Here is an 18,032-nt window from a genome sequence, read left to right on the forward strand (position 1 = left end):
GTGTTCCTATAATGTTGTAACAACTAAATACACCGTATGTTGTTTAATTATCACTAAACTAATTCCTCTCAGCTGGATCAGTTAGCCTTACTAAATTACTGCATTATTTTTTAAGAAGTGCCAAAGAGAAATTGTACAACCTACCGTACATACTGTGGTGCTTGTTTTGAATAGGTTAATGTTCTATTTTTTTGCAGTATCTTCTACAAGTCATTTTGGATGAAAGCGCCCATTAAATACTTAAACTTATACAGGACAGCTCTCCTGCTCTACCCTTTTAGAGGCAGTGTGGGGTTAAAGAGGCAGGTCTTTTCCAGCCTCTTAGAGGCAGCGTGGGGTTAAAGAGGCAGATCTCCTGTAGCCCTTGCCTCAGGCACTTGGCACTGAGTGTTGTATTTGTAAACCTCAGACAGGGTGAAGAAAGCTGAGTGTTTGACATCATCACACTGCCCCTGCTCCTGCTCCGTCTAAACAAGGCTCCTTTTTACAGCTCAGCTAATGGGAGCTCAGATAGTGGGGACGTGGACTGGGCTCAGGGTTTGGCCCAGTTTAGACCCAGAGACACTCCAGAGTGGGGATGTGAAATGGGCTCAGGGTTTGGCCCAGTTGCTGTTCACACAAGCTGAAAGTCAATAACCACCTTTAGCACTGAACAGAAGAAAGTTCTTCATAGTCAATGTGCCTGTTGCAGATATTTTATGCAAATAGTTTTCTGTGCAGGTCAATTTGCAGAAAATGTTGGTGTAAAGCTACAAGGATCTACGTGTATAACAGTACTGTTAACAGTATCATAGTAGTTAACATTAATACAACCGTAATAACTCAGACGCAGTACTGCAGATTATGGCCATGTCGTCATCTGTGTGCTTAGCGTTACAGTATCAGGAGGTTTATATAGTTTGTTGTTTTAGACCAAACTTAAAAACTAAAACTAAAGCTAAACTAAACTTCAGACTTAACATAGTAATGGAGTGAAGACCATTGCACTATTAGTGAGCAGATGTGAGCAGTAGACCTGCATGAGTGTGTATGTGTGTGTGTGTGTGTGTGTGTGTGTGTGTGTGTGTGTGTGTGTGTGTGTGTGTGTGTGTGTGTGTGTGTGAGAGCTGTAGACGTGGTTAAGTGTGTATGAGCTTCAGTCGTGCATGAAAAAAAAACCAAGGCGCTGACCTGAACCCACGTCACGTCACCCGCAGGCGAGAGACGCCAGGAGAGGGAATGTGAGGCATGCCAGCACAGCAGAGCAGCTCAGTACACACACTCACTTTCAGATAAGGGCCCCGGGCCCCCTGGGCCACGTCAACAACCCGTTATTGGCTCACCAGAACACCTGCTATGGCACTGTTGAGGCTTGTTAGTGGACTGAGTTATGGGGGTGTGAGAAAGGGGGGTGACTCTACCACTCTAAAGTCCCAGGGGAGTGTGGTGGTGTTTTTGCCAAGAAAGCAGCTGAATATCAGAGCCGGATCGGGGCTCTGTTTCCCTGTATGGGAAAGGTCTTTGTTACTAGACTGTAGCCCTTACAATGAAGGGAATTCACCCACTTTTCATATTTAAACACTCTTTCTCCCCCCCCTCTGTCTCCTCCCCTTTCTCTCTCTCTCTTTCTCTCTCTCTCCCTCACTCTCTCCTCCCCCTTCTCTGTCCCTCTCTCCCTCCCTCTCTCTCTCTCTCTCTCTCTCTGTCTCTCTCTCCCTCCCCCCTCTCTCTCTGTCTCTCTCTCCCTCCCTCCCTCTCTCTCTCTATCTCTCCCTCTCTCTCTCTCTCTCCCTCTCTCTCCCTCTCTGTCTCTCTCTGTCTCTGATGCCTTCTCTCTTACTCCCTGTGTCGGAATCAAGCCAAACCAATAAATAGTCTCCAGAATATACCTTACACAAATAATGTGCACAAGATCTACGGTAATACACTTTTAAAGTGACATTTGAGACCTTTAACTGAATGCAAACCCATTAGTGTTTCCATAATATTTGTTAGTCTTTAGTCATCATATAAAGCTTAAATGCACCCAACTGAAGGTCTTCAAAACACAGAGTCTCTGGTGTGAGGCTGGTTGGGTTGCTGGTGTGGAATACACCCTCGTTCTCCTCCCACGCTGAAAAGCCCTTGTGAGTTTTCCGGTAGAGAGAAACGTTAGAGCGGCTCTGCACAGTTCTGTTTCTATGGCTACAGTGAAGGGCTCTAAGTGAGCGTGGCACAAACAAAGTGTTGAGGAAGACTCGGCTGGTAGGTATTCCCCCCATCGCCCATGTTGCGACCGGAGCCACTGGAACTCAAAGAGCCACGGTTTTCACTGATGACTCAGGCCTGTGGAGTTCAGTTATACTCTATGGCTACCAAGTACTTTTGAAGTTCTCAGACTTGCACTATCAGTGAAATTTGCCGGATCAGCAAGAGGAACGTCTGGAAGTATGTCTGTAACAACTGCATTCCCACACAATGTAATCATGGTAGTGTTTCACGACTGTTTAAACTTACTGGCTGATGCTGGTTTACCTGAACAGTCTGTCAAACACCATTTTTACATGCTAGGAAAAGATGATGAAAATAAAATCAAATGTGGTCAGTATGAGCACATACTGCGCATAGCCAGCATGCTAACCCCTAGCAGCTCTTAGTCTCTGCTTGAAAGCGCAGTGGCGTCGCGGCCAATGTGTTAGTCTGAAGTGGCTCGTTGCCAAGCCGTGCCAGAAGAGTGGGTGAGTAATACATGGACAATGAGGTGCCGTTGGACAGACGCCCTGAGCATGAACAAGAGACCCAGAGGACAGAGACGGCTTGTTGTTTGTGGTTTGGAAAACAGGCAGTAATGTTTCCTAGCACACCACACACACGTCCTCTTTTCACACACCTGGGGCCCTGTGACAGTGTCATGGATTACCCTGGGTTTAATGAGTTTGTAATAGGCTGGATGTTAGCAGGGTGATATTCCTTTTTTTTTTGCTCATACATTTATAGAGGTTAAGGACATTGTATTGTCCCTGCAGCTGTGTGTTTAACTGCGGTTATAAATCTAGAAATGAAGTGTGAGCTTTGGTCAAGAAGTGCTGATCCAGTCTGTTACCAGAAGAACTTCATAAGCTTCAGAGCATAGCTGAGATAGTCCTGGTCCCAGTGGTTCAGTACTAGTCTTAGTATGTGTTCTGAATCATGGTCATGTTCTGGCCACTCCTCTGTTTAGTGTAAACACCCCCTATCCGACACCCTCTATTCCTACGCTTGCTATAGACATATATAGAACAGATATTTTTAGCTGTGTGTCCTTAGATATACATATGTAAGTCCTTATAGATAGATATACGTATGTAAGTCCTTATAGATAGATATACGTATGGAAGTCCTTATAGATAGACATACATATGTAATAGATATACATAGGCTGGAGAAAATAAACTTCAACAATGCCTTGCATCCATGGTTGTGACCTCTGGCATGATAAGAAAATTGTGTCATATCCCAGCCAGTAGTTGCTTGACAGTCAGTTGCTGGGTGTTTATTTTAACGAGAGAAAAGACCACAATGCTGTCCAAAGCTCACCGGAGAAGCTCTTTTAGTCTACAAATGAGAGGTGATGCAAATGCTTGAAAGCCGACGGCCTACTGTGTGAAAAAAAAACCTGGTTGACCCTCCCGCATAATCTGAACGGACTCTCGACCATCTCCACTACAAAGAGTTGGCCCTTGTGCAGCTCACTGTGCTCTTCCAAGAGCAACAAAATGCCCCCCTCAAAAAAAGAGTGGCAGCCTCTGCTTGTCCTGTCAATGGCATTTCAGTCTTATATTGGATTATCACAGCGAAGGGGTGTGCACTATCCAAACAGGCCAGTAAGAGAAGACACGTGGCGTAAGTTAGCCTACCGCTGACTCTGAAACACGCCTGACCCACATCCAGCCCAGGACTACATCCTGGGGTCAACTGAACTCTGGGGCACCATGTTGAAAAATTGGACCAATTGAAATGCTTCCAGACGTCTAATGACTTTGGGAAGGATTTGGTCTAGATCTGGTATGGCTCTGGAAGCAGAGCGGCCTCAGCTTAGTCCTGGACCATTACCTTGTCTTATTTATGAAGCTCTTAGAGGTGAAATAGGTGCCTTATTTATGAAGCTCTTACAGGTGTAGTAAGTGTCTTATTTTTGAAGCTCTTACTGGTGAAGTAGGTGTCTTTTTTCTTTTTTGTTGTTGTGAGAAACTATAATGCCTCTAACAACATAATTCTGAGGGACAGTTGTTCCTGTGTCTCCTAGGCATCTTACATTTTTTAATGCATTTTTTGGTGTTTTTTATGTTAATTTACCTGAAATGTGAACAAATGCACAAAAACAGGGCTGAAACAGGATGCGCAAAAAGCACAAAAATATTGGGAAACGCTGTTAATTCCTCATCCCTTTCGAGTAACGCCAGACTCAGACGTGTGCGTTGCAATGCGTTGATCCAACAGATTTCGGAGGAGGAGTCTGGCGCTTGGGGTTGTGTAGATAACAGAGATGTTACAGTGAGCTTGACAGGTCAACAAACCAATCACGCCATTAGCGAGCTGTTTACCTTGTGGGTAGTAGCATGCTAACATTAGATAGTTGGCTCAGACACCTTGCAAATCCCCTCAGACGTATTTTTCAGTTACAATAACGGGGTTTTTACATTGTACAGTGTCTATTTCTCGGTAACTTAAAAAAAATGTAAGCAAAAAAAAGTCAAACAAACAACTTTTAGGTACAAATCTGACCATCTACGAAGTAGATTTTTTTTAGCTTTGCGCTCTTCAGACGTGAGCATAAATGCGATCTGATTAGCTAGCGCCTGTGCTGTCGTATTAGCATGAAATGCGATTTGATTGGCTGATGCATGCGTCGAAAAGTTGAACATTTTTCAACTTTCGCCACAAGCAACGGAACACAACGGAACACAACGGAGCCATAATTCAGTTTGGCAAACGGATGACGTCACCCCTTTCAAAGTGAATGGGGATCCGTCAACGATAACGGATCAACGCATTGCAACGCACATGTCTGAGTCATGCCTAACTATAAGTCATGGAGAATTTATATTTAAAAAGCTACTCATTACCGCTTAGCCTCCTTAAGTGTGGTCTGTGTTTAAATGTATAGCAATGGCTAATGGCTAATTTATAGCAGACCTGGACTGGATCTGAACCAGGTTTCTGTGTAGACAGTGACCTTTCTGAGGCAATGCTGTGTGTGTGCTTGTTCCCATGCGCCCCCAGTGTGAATGGCAGCCCATGGCCACGCTGAGGTTTATAGAGAGATGTTAATCAGGCTATATTTGGCCTAAATGTGTCCTTACTGGGCCAGCCCTGGAGACATAGCTGGGATGGCGGAGCAGAGGCCTGGAGGGCCTGAGCTCTGGGCCTCGACTGACTGATTGACTGACTGACTCACTGCAGCTGTCCATTCCTTCAGCCGAGGCCATCTGCACACACACGCACGCACGCACGCGCACACAAACTCACATATGCATGTACGTACAGACTTACACACATATTTGCATGCATGTTCATACTTCCACACACACACTTGCATACACACAGACAAATGGATAGACAGACATACACATTCTCTCTGTCAAACACCCAAATACACAGACACACACGTGTATGGGGTGTACATACACGACAAGCACACATTAACACAGGTTTACACGTACACACACACTCACAAACTCACACACAAACACACACGTACACACACACACACACACATAAAGAGAGACTTATGAAGGTAAAGGCATTAAATGAGCAGAGCCAGGCAGTTAGTTAGTGAAAGGTTTGGTTAAAGGCGATCAATAGCATTGTTGAGCAATCTCTTTAATCTGAATGTCAGACGTGATTGCAATGTAAGATGATGGCAATATGGCAGTGGGTTCTGGACAGTGTGTGCCAGGAATAAACCTTAGTGCTTCTTCTCTTGTTCAAAACAATTGCATTTGTTGACACATAACTGTAGCTTGTTAGACCTGTTTTAAAAAATGCCCTAGCCATATCCCTTCGAACTGACTTATATTGTTAATCAGGGTATGTGATTTTGAGCCTGTAAAAAAGAAAGTGTTTTGCTGACTTATATTCCGTGATAAGCTAAGGTTATTTTTGTTGAGATCAATATAGCTCATCTCACATCCATTCTGAAGAGTTTATTTAGGTCTAGAATGTAAACATGTGATTAATATTCACTTTAATAGGCAAATCCGTCTAATGGAAAACATTTGCAACTTCAGAGGTGGGTACTGAAAGTAAAAATGTATAGCAGGCTATATCTTACATCTTGCTGAAATGGTGGATGCTTCAGCAGACATTCTGGCACTTGCTGCAATGCTACTTGTTGGAGCAAAAGAGGTCAGCTCAATTTCCTATGGAAATAAAAGTTTTCGAATGGAAACTCAAGTTTTCTTAGTAGGCTACTTTCACTCCTTTCCCCAATAGCATTGCTCACATATTGTGTGGTGATGCAAAAGAACGATCTTAACCTTTACTGTAACAGCCTATTAGGTTTGTCTGAGGTAACTGGTGTTCAATATAAATTAGGCTAGATTGAGATCTTTTACTTGCCTTTTTGACTTATTATTTCATTATTCTGGGCATTAAACTGTAGGCTGCCCCAGCAGAGCCGAAGTGAGAGTGAGTGATAGCCTGTTTAGCTGAGCGTTTGATAAACAGGAGAGAGTGGACATAAAGGCTATAAAGACATTCATTTGCTTAACACAAGGCTACGGGTGACTGAATGTGTAGATAGACTGACAATATGGGGCATCCCAGAGACAGGGAAAGAAACTGATGTGTGAAAACAAGAGAACACCAGTGACCTGTAGCCTACATGAATAGGGAATGCATAAAACATTGGAGGTTGCGAGCTAAGTTTATGTTGATGAATTTGAACACCTGGACCAACCTGAATGCAATATTTTTCGATATTTCATTGCAGCTAAGAAAAAATATCTTTTGTGGAAAGGTGTAGCACAGCATTTCTTCTTCCGCCTAAGTCTAATACTACAGTGTGTGAATACAAATAACAAGAAATCTCACAGTGTATTTATATCATGGGTGACATTTAATTCAAGTCGGACAAATTAGACTGCCTCTTATCTGACCTTTGGGATATTGTATGATGTATGCATGTGTGTACATATACAGATACATGTCAAATCAAACTCTGGACCCCGTGGGCACTTGGACCCGTATATGATTGGGGTTTTCCCACATGCGCCACAGCTCCCCTGATGTCATTTGAACAAAGACATGACTCACAGACACCCTAGACTATGAATATTTCTAATGGCAGCGCTGTGCAGAATAACAGCTATAGGGATAGTGACCAACTTTGAGCCTAGTTTAGTCTGTGTGCCACATGTCTGTCTTTAACCCGGAGCTTTATCTATGGCATACAGTATCAGTGGAGGGTATTAAACAGTGGATGGCTCTCAGAGAGCACATTTAAGGAGATTAATAGCTTCATACATTATTACCATGACCTCTCATCACATGTCACAGCATGTGAGCCAGTCTCTCATTTGTTTTTCTCCGAGGGCCTATTCAAAACGAATGCAGAGGGATAACAATGTAAATGAAAAAAATAAGGGCAGGCAGGGCACGGGCCAATCTGCATGAGGAGTGTGTGCTGGGCTGGGCTGGTTTTTGTTACCCCCCACCCCCCTGTACTTGAGTGTCGCCGTATGTAGTCTGTAATACCCACAAACAAAAGGGATCGTTTTTGTCCCATCTGCCCTTGTGTTGCGATCAGCTAAGACTTCCATGTATCGCTACTGAGGCTGAAGAGGGTTGTGTAATATTTAGAATGGTCTAAGGGTGACCTTGTGAATAGAATACTGTAAAAGTAGGCAGACTATTTAAAATAATAAGGCAAATTTAGCTTCATCTGAAGTAGCCTTACAATACACCTATGTCAGTGTTTTTTTCATGTAAATAGATATTACTGCATGTTACTTAATCTTAAGTGCATCTTCTGACAGCATGTGCTTATATAGATGCTTATACAGAAAAGTAATTACCGGTAAGTACATACAGCATAACATGAGCTTCATAACACAGCTCTTTGCAGAATAAGTGACATTAGCATTTGGGAGTTACAAAACAAATACTGCCTCTATCTCCATGCCATAAAGAAACAACAATCTTGTCAACAAGCCACTAGCTAATGATGTTAGCATTTAACATAGCCCTTGCTCACTGCAACAGATGCAAAGATTGATTGACAAACAGTTGGACCTCAGTGGTTTTTTTATCACATATATATATTCGTCCTAGGAGACACATCGTAATGTAAAGGTTTATAGTGTTGTCCTCTGGTAATTTCACTTTGGTTATGAATGGTAGCACCACACGTAGCCTATTGTGCCTGAGTGCAGTAACATGAGTATATAATGTGAGTCATATTTGCTGTTGTTCTCCACCCCTGTCTCATTTGACTGCCCTGCCCTGTCTACTCTCTGTGGCGACGCCAGCGCGCCAGCCACATTTCTAAGGGCAACAGATGCGCCGCCATAACTCCCCGCGCCGTCGTTCGTTAGGCCCCTGCCTCCACCTCACGTCCCAGCCACCTCCCCAACCCAACCTCACTTTGGACGGATCGCGCTCATTACGGCCATTCATCTGAAATTAAGGTCAGCAAGGGTTAGATGCTCTGAAGGATTTAAACGGGCCAATCTATCATACCAGCTCCCAATACTCCTCTCCCTCCCCCACCCCTGGCCATTCGCGTGCCCACTGGAGCAGTAAGCAGAACTGGGATTATCCTCAACGAGGCTGGCCTCCACGCCAGGAACAAAAGCATGTATTCTTGTATGAATCCCCTGCCGTGTAACAGAGGGTGCGCTTTACGATAATGCACATCCTGCCCCTAATAACCAAACAGGGGCAAATATGAGCCATGCCCTGGTTATGACAACTAGATCAGAATCAGAAGCTCCCCCAGTGTCTCTTTTCTCTCCATGATATGTGGCGGTTATCTTCACAGATATTGCTGGGCGCTCCACTCCCAAACACTTGCAGTGCAGTTTATCGTAAATCTTTAATGGATTCCGAGTTATTGTTGTGATTTTATGAATCCGTGTGGTTTGTTGATGCTAGTTTTACTGGCCCTTGTGGGGAAGCAGCCATCACCCACCAGATGAGATACACATGCTGCAGTGTCATTAAAGGAGGCTCAGACATTTTGAATATGTGGACTTTTTATGGGCCATTCTACTCCCTGGTGAGAGACAGCGCAAAAGAAAGATGTAAATGTTTGAGATGTAAGGGAATACTGCAAGAATGTGCAAAATGTGTGAAATAAATATGAAGATTTGACTAACCTCTCCCGAATTCTATCCAGCTTTAGTTTTGGATCTTCTCACTAACCTGCAGCAGTAAAAGACCGTAAGATATTGTAGTTATGTGAGCTTGTTTTTCCGATGCAGCCCATTAGACAACGTTGAAACACTGAGATGCAACAGAATACTCAAACCAGGATGTCAGAAATGATATCTTCTGAATACAGCATTTAGTGATTTGTGTTGAATATTTTGAGATATCTAATTATGTTATTCTTGCACTCCTCACTGTCACATACATCTAGCCAATAGTTTGTGTCTCATTTGTGGCTAGTTCAACTTAAGACTTTGTTTCATTGAAGATAAGTGTTAGGAAAAACGACTTCACCAGGCGTGGGGGCCTCTTATCAAGATTTAGACTGAAGTTATGTTCACTTGATACTTTAAGTTCTGTCAACAGTAGGATTCTTTCACCCTCTTTGAAGTTAGCTTTAGCTAGCTGCTGTCAGTAATCAGTGAGTTATAAAGTCACGTCCACAGTTAAAACTATTTGGGCTCAAGTGATCAGTAGCCAACAGACTTCTTGGAAAGACCCGTTTTGCAAATTCAGGAGTGTTTGTACCCCACAGGATTGGCATTAGGATCAGCAATGCAGTGTCATAATTTAATTGACTTTGATTCTTCAACGCTATGCCATGCCCGTCTGTTCATGAAGGCCGAAATAGAGAGGCCAAAGCTTGTTCAGTTTTTTTTTTTAAACATGTTCGCGTTGAACTGTTGCCTTGAAGGTGCCTATACAACTTTAGTATTGTCATCTCTAATTTGAGAAAACATAAAAAGTTATTTTCAAATGGCACGGGCTAGTTTTAATTCCGCTCTGTACCCAATAAAATCTATTCTCAGTTCTCAAACAGATAGTAGCCCATCTGCCTGTGTTATTAATCAAAGAGCCAGGGTATCTCTGAAGCACTCTGAAGTGTGAGTGTGTGTGTGTGTGTGTTTCATAAAATATTGATCATATGTTTATTTTAAGAGAGAGATTAAAAAATCAGCTCCACTCTGGTGTCTGTGGTAGCGCAATGAATCCATAGTTTCATCTTTTAAATGCCTTCAATGACTGCGCTTCGCTTAGCTGAGCGCCGGCAATCCCATCTCTTCTACTCCAGGCCAAACATATCTCAAGAAGATCAAAGTCACTCCACCTCTGGGTTGTGTAACTTAAAACTGAGGGTTCATGCAGATTTGATTGAAAAGAGAAAAGCCCAGAGGGACATTGCTGGGATACTAATGAAGAGATGCTCACATTATCTTACTTACTTAAAGCCTGGAGCGTGAGAGGCTGGCAGGGCCGGGGCTGTCATCAGTGGGAATAGTAGCAAGCTCCTGTCCCGCTAATCTACGTTCTTGGACAGTGTGTGAGAAGCGCGGATTACATGTCTTGGCTTCGACTGATGGATCTGTAATCTCTTGTGTCACTGCGTGCTCAAACATGGCAGCCTGATATTTTGGTTGGTGTGTAAATGTGTGTTTCTCTCTCTCTCTCTCTCTCTCTCTCTCTCTCTCTGTCTGTCTCAAAGGCCTTGACTACATCAAGCAGAGGTTTGCCGAGCCTGACGAGACTGCTGTAGAGGTGCCAGAGGAGAAGCCGAAACCAGAGTCTGAGAAGTCCACCAAGGACAAGGAGAGCCCACACTTCTACCGCAAAGGCACCACCCCCCCACACTCCCCTGCCCGGAGCCCTGGCACGCCGCCCCCCTCACCCACCAAGAAAGCCTCCCAGCTCTCCAACAGCAGCAGCGAGGCACGCAAGATCAGCAAAGACGAGAGTGTCAGCGCCAGCCGCAAGATCAGCAAAGACCAGAGCGCCATCCGCAAGATCAGCAAGGATGAGAGAGCCTCCGAAGCCGCCAAACCCGCCCATCCTGCAGCTCACGTGTCCTTCCATGCCCAGCATGATGAAGCGCCCCCCAAACCGCCCAAGATGGCCGATCCGGAGCCGGTGAGGCAGGGTAACGGCTTGCTGCACCGCCAACATCAGTACCATAGCTACTACGTGAAGACGCCCGTCAAGGCGGCACCGCCCCCTGAGGAGCCTGAAGACGAGGAGCCGGAGGAGCCCACGCAGATGGACCTGGCACGCTCTCCCCCGCCCTTCAAGTTCAAAACGCCCAAACCAGCCACGCCCGGTGCCGCCGGTGCCGCCAGTGCCGTGGCCAAGTCTGAGCTGAAACCCAAGCCAAAGAGCCTATCAGAAACCAAGAAAGCCAGCATGGAGATTCCCGAGATTGTAGAGGAAGAGTCAGTAAGTACCCCACCGTTCCTTTACTCCTAGTCCCATCATCAATGGAGTTATGCTCTCAGAATTTATTTGACATAATGTATATCAGACTTAAGGGGGAGTAATTCATAATGTGTATCATACTTAAGGGGGATTCATTTATACATTGAATTGATATTTTTGTTCTCTTGGAGCTGAATCTATTATCTTAGCGTTCCTAGCTTTCGTCTCAACAGGAACTAGGAAAAGAGGTTTTGTGCCTTGTCTCGCCTGTCAGACAAGAGACGACAGGTTTACACCCCAGCTGTGTGTCTCTCACACATCTGTCTTGGTTGGTCCAGAGAACATGATTAGCTGTATGCTAACGCCTGAAACGAGATGAATGGCCGTGCTCTGAGGCTTGACTTGAGATGATTAGATAATATCTCACATCAGTGCCATCTTTTAGGAGTGGCTATAATGTTACCAGCAAAGTTAGCACAATTACTATATCCTTGTACATCCTCAGGTGTGCTAATGGGGTTAGCAGCTCATGTGTCAAAAAAGTGGCAATTGATTTCATATTTATTTGTAGATGTGGTAGCTAGTTTTTTTTACCTCCCACATTGAATAAGATACTGCATCATGGGAAAAGCAAGGGAAATGACATCAGTAGGTGTGAAAGTGAATGAGTCGGACTGAAGTAATACCAGTGAAGGAGTAGGCTCAGCCATATTTGTGAGAGAAGGCCTGATTTAGTTCAAATAAATACTGAGTTTATATTATCTAGAGATACTAGACAAAGAAGACATATTTATGTCACTGTAGAAATGGTCACAGATTTTTTTCTATGCCTTTTGACATTTTGTCTTTTTTTTTACATTACAGGGTCCTAATTCCATATTGGTTGCCATGGTTATGCTTTTGAATATTGGCCTTGCAATTATTTTTGTCCATTTCCTGACATGATACACCGGAATCTGAGGTATGCTAATGAGTCATTTTATGTATATTTTGTCAACCATAGAACAATAGAATGTCAACCATTATTGACATTCAACACAATCATCCCTTCTGTTAAGTTTATTTCAGTCAAAATACTATTAACCTAACTGCTCCTCAGCACTCAAAGATTGAATGTGAGGCAGTTGAGACTTGCTAGGCTTACTCTAAACTGGATCATAGTGAAATGTGGATTACATGTGAGGGGCAATGATTACAGCATTAAAACGATTTGAAATATCTATATCAATCCAAATGTCTTCTGCAGGTGGAGCTCAAAAGTAATGTCTGGTTGGCTAAACCCACTGTAGGCATAACTTTATAGCATTATTTTTCTATGTCTTTATAGTCTGCCAAAGTCACATCTGTCCCTGCGAGACTAATATGTGCCTAACCTTCTTATTTTTATCCTGACCCCTTTAGTGGAGTCATGAAAACCGTTGCAGTTGCGTCGACGGCCTTTAAAGAAACAAAATGGCGTCGGGCGCTCAGGATTGGCCAAAGGAGCTTTGGAATGAGTGTAGACCACTGGAGATACATGAGACGTGGAACATCCAGCGAAGAGACTGTTCGGCTTCCTGCCTGATGATTTGAGGTTCTTTGGGGGTCCTGTGAAAGCTGGAGTGAGAAAAAAATTATGTTGGGGTGAAGAAATATAAACCCAGTTGTATTTATATGAAGAAAAAAAAATGAATAAAACTATTAAAAAATAACATAAAAATCGAGTTGAATCTGCTGATCTAAGCCCAAACCTCTGAAGTGTATGGCTTCCCTATCTTTCCTCGCACCCAGGGAATAAGAGAGAGAGAAGGAGAGAGGGAGGGAGGGAGAGAGAGAGAGAGAGAGAGACTTAACTGGAAACGTTCAGAGATGCACTTTGAAACTGACGGGAGCCAACAGCTGCCTTACTATTTTACCATCTGACGTTTTAGTGGGGAGGTGTCCGTACTCGGCTGCCAGAGGAACGCGTACAGGGGACATTGTTGCCACGGGATTGCGTTCCAGCCAATCCCCCCCCAGAGGAAACTGTCACACACACACACACACACACACACACACACACACACACACACACATATATACACGCACACACATGCGTGCACACACACACACAAACACACACACACACACACACAAACACACACAGACACACACTAACACATATGCGTCGCCGCCAATTTCACCTAGCATCTCAATTACACGCAGCATAGGAAGGTTCCTTTGGTTTCTTTGACAACATCCCCTTCCAACCCCTTGCATGGTACTGTTTTCATTCTTCTGTTTTCCTCTGTTGGTTTTGTTTTGTTTCGTTTTGTTTTGTTTTGTTTCTTGTTGTAGTTTATTTCTTCATGTTTTGCTTTGTATTTGCAAATTCGAGGAAAGAAAAACCAAACACCACATGTAAAGGAATCACTACCTTTATCAGATGTCCTTCCCTCTTTGGTTTGTTTTTGTTTGGTATCACAACAACCTTCACAAAGAGACGATATTCTAATTTTGAGAGACGTGCAATATGTTTTATTTTTTTAAAGATGGATTATATATTTTGCCAACTAAAGGTTTGTAGTCTGTTCATCATTTGAACTGTTGTAGAAGTCATATTGGTGTCATTTGTTTTTAATCATACAACTAGAATGAGATGCTGTGCTCTGACTTAAAAGGGAAACTAGTTTGGATTGACTGTACTGGTTTTGTAGTTGTGCGACACTGTTTCAGCACACAAGGTTACACCCAACACCATAGAGCTGAATTTTAAGTCTTATCATTAGAAATAAAGAAACATGTTATTTATTACATTTTGAGAATCAAATAAATGATGTCATGGTATTTATAACCGAAACATAGACAGTTTTGCATGAGATTGTTGTCTTTTTCTGCCTCTGATGTGGAGCTGTGGGAGTGGATTATTAGTGAATTATCGATAACGTGAAACCCCTTTTTTTGTCGAGGGCCTCTGCTTGCTTGCATATATCTGTGGGAATAAGTTTCAGTGCACTTGGGCAGACCCAAAGAAAAACATGTGTGTGTTTGTGTGTGTTTGTGTGTGTGTGTATGTGTGCGTGTGTGTGTGTTTGTGTGTGTGTGTGTGTGTGTGTGTGTGTGTGTGTGTGTGTGTGTGTGTGTGTTTATGTGTGTGTCTGATTCGATCAGGTAGAGCCAGGGAAGATATCATACTCAAGGGTAAGAGTGTTGCCTTTTAAAGTCTTTAACAGTTATACTGTTTACCTCAAACTTAGAAGAGGATGAGAAAGAAAGAGAAAAAGCCTCAAAAGTAAAGAAGTCTTGTCTTAACCCGTAGTGTGGAAATGGACTGTTACAACAAGTAGAGACATTTTTTCTTTTTTTTCGCTCTCTCTTGTCGTGTTATTGTTTGTTTTTGGCATATTCTTTGTTGCAGGTGCAGCTTGGTGTTTTTTTTTTTTTATTTGATTTTATTTAAAAAGATACAATTTCTGTATGTTATCACTTCAAAAACATTAATTTATTCTGTGCAGTCTCTTCATAACGACTTGTATTATTTGAGAGTATTCGTCTGTCAGAGATCTATATAAGGGCTTTGATTAAAAGGCAAAAGTTTATCTCACATTTGATTTGACTGATAGTTTGCATGGTTTTTGAAGGATACACTATGTGACATAATTTTTTTTCTGATGTAGGCAGTGCATATATCAAACCATCGCACATTTTTGTCAATGCACCTCTTGAGTAGAGTAGTGGCCTTGAGGTATAGATACAAGGTTGTTTGTGAAATCATACTGTGTGTGTGTATAGGTGTGCGCGTACGTATGGGTGTTTATGTCTCTACGCGTGTGTGTGTGTGTGTGTGCGCACACACGCGTATGGGTGTGAATGTATGTGTGTGTGCACGTATGGGTGTGTATGTATGTGCGTGTGCATATACTTTTATGTGTACACGTGTGTCTTTGTGTGTGGATGTACATCTGTGTGTGGCGGTGTATGTGAAGGGCCACCATCTGAAGAGGCAGCCATCATGAAGTGTTTTTACTTGAGAACAATGATGTTTTATGCATACAAACAACAGTCCCCCTTTGAAGGGGAGTATGGTAATTTGGCCAGCTGTTATTATTCTTTTTCTTTGAAATGCAATGTAAATGGCCTCCTTCATCTGATTACAATTTTAAAGACTTGTGAGCCATAACAAGTTTAAAAGACAGTATATAGGTATTTTTTTAAAAACAACATTGCATGTTGAAAGACATTTATATACAGTGAAGGTTATATACTATTTGTAATGATTTTTACAGAGCTCAATCCAACATCTGAAATGAATTTATGGTATTTTTCTAAAGATTTACTCTGTATTTTGACAAAGGATATAACTCGTTTTGTAATGAAAAACAAGATGCACACAACCTTTGATGGGAAATATCAGGTGTGTGAATTAATGAAAGCCATTTACAGTCAGTAGGCTACCGAACAAAAAATTATTCATTGGACCTTAGGAATCAAAGTTGGACTGCGTGACTTTTGATTTCGCCAAGCCCAGTAAACTCTATTGATTTATGTCTAAGTCTAAGGAGATGTATTTCTGTGTATAACAATAAAACGGATGTATGCCCTGTACCCAGATCAGCACCTTCTGGTTGTGTTTGTGGTCCTTTTCAGTCCTAATTTGAGTAGCCAATGTATGGTTCAGAATGAGTTAAGTATCTCTCCAGATGTTATGCTCTACCCCAATCAGCACCTGTGTCTATGGTCCTTTTTACTCTTCATCTGTTTGGGTCAGAGTGAGTTTAGTTTCTCTTCCGTGTTGAACTAGTGGGGTATTATTACTCTAAACTCTGTGCCTGGGATGAGAAAAACAACCCAAGATAGCAGATTATTCTGGCCCTGACCTGGCACGGTTTCCTGAGGTGTGTTCACATTCCAAATTGTTCGATTTTAATGGCTAACGCTTAAAGGCTTGTTTGGACGGGGCCTTAGTCCAGGATCCATGTTTGTGAGTGTTTACAAAACGTTGACAGTGAACTCAAAGCAAACATGAAAACTATTTTAAATTAAAAAAATATTTGTAATCATTTTGTTTGCTATTTTGAACGTACCTATGCTCTAATGGACTCAACCCCCAGGTTTCGTGGAAATCCTCAACATAAGAAAATTCAGTTCAACTTCGTTTCTCATGGCACTGGACCTCTAGCTCAGACTTATAGACAGCATTAGAACAAGTTACTAATGCCTTGCCCTAGTCAATTGCTAACACTGCTCTTAATCTCAAATAGAATACTATTACGTAATGATGTAATAATCTCTACTCAAAATATGCCTGACCAAATATAAAATGTTTGCTATGACCATTTGTTTGTGCGGTTTTTCAGTGCTTCGGTAAGAGTGGCACCTGAACAACAGAAACTATTCCTTATTTTTTTATTGAGATGAGTGGTGGTAAAATATTGGCTTCTGACAGCTGGTGGTTGTGCTGTGGTGTTATAGAAGCGTGTGTAGGCCATCCATCATGTGCAGTGTAAGTTATCCGTTGCTATTCTGACCGAACTCCAATGACTGGACCTGGTTCAAGCGTACACTCATCAATGACAAATATAACCTCTCGCCTTTTAAGTGGATGCTCTGTGGCGAGGCTACATGTGCAGCCATATCTCTATGACAACCACCGTCATGACAACTATAAGACAGGTTCTCTTTGTTCCAGGCAAGTCGCACAGGCTCTGTCCAGAACTTAAACGGCTCCTTTTAAGATTAACATTAATAAAATGTCCTCATCAAGAGGAAGGGGCCTGACTGTTTTTTAATCACAGAGAAGAATCTGTTGGTGAGGTACTGAAATTAGCTTTTTTTGCTACAATAAGACTATTCATAACTGGAGGGGAATGTGGCCTATTTCTTTCTCCCTTTTGTTACACTGGATAAACTGACAGACAGGGAGGATTAGAAAGGTTGTCTGCGGCGTGGGGGCCATGCATATTCCACTTCTTTTCTAGAAATTCTACAAAGTTTATTTTATTTTGAATCAATTCTTTTTCAATCTTAAATTCCCATCAGATGTGTCGTGTTTTTGTATTTTTAAAACGACTTACACTGAATTCCCTCACAGCTTTGACAGCCATATTAAAATACTGTCAAGGTCTCACTTTTGAATGACTGGATGCGAGGCAGCCATGTATGCCGTGACATGCTTAACCCCACTAAAGCAGGGGTCTGACACGTGTAATCTTAACCTCCTTCAGAGGCCTAGTCCCCATCACCTACTAAAAAGTGTCTGCCATGCTGCTAAAATTGGATTAGTGCTCGCAAGCAGTGAAGGGATAGGAGACCACTGATTGGTTTCTTTAAAAACCAAAAAGCTGCTAAGACATCAATATATAGAAGATCTGATTTCCCTGCCCCACCCAGTGTCATCAAGTAGAATGTAGCGTGTAGCATGCTCTAAATGGAATCAGGGATGGCACTGTTGTTGTCAGGTTTTGTTTTGCTGTCACTGGTAAAGTTCTATGAAATATGTTTATGATTTTTGACATAGG

At 42.6% G+C, this 18,032-nt stretch overlaps 1 protein-coding gene across 1 annotated transcript in view; it reads left to right on the forward strand.

Moving 5' to 3' along the window:
• Positions 1-13,602, forward strand: part of jph1a (junctophilin 1a) — a 41,798-nt gene extending 28,196 nt beyond the window's left edge. Inside the window, exons 5-7 of the mRNA XM_012816246.3 lie at positions 10,853-11,577; positions 12,421-12,517; positions 12,958-13,602. Of these exons, the coding sequence (XP_012671700.2) occupies positions 10,853-11,577; positions 12,421-12,501 (806 nt within the window). The 3' untranslated portion in view covers positions 12,502-12,517; positions 12,958-13,602. The remainder of the gene's footprint in view (positions 1-10,852; positions 11,578-12,420; positions 12,518-12,957) is intronic.
• The last annotated feature ends 4,430 nt before the right edge of the window (positions 13,603-18,032 follow it).

This window comes from Clupea harengus, chromosome 17 (assembly GCF_900700415.2).
Source record: "Clupea harengus chromosome 17, Ch_v2.0.2, whole genome shotgun sequence".
Classification (NCBI taxonomy): Eukaryota; Metazoa; Chordata; class Actinopteri; order Clupeiformes; family Clupeidae; genus Clupea; species Clupea harengus.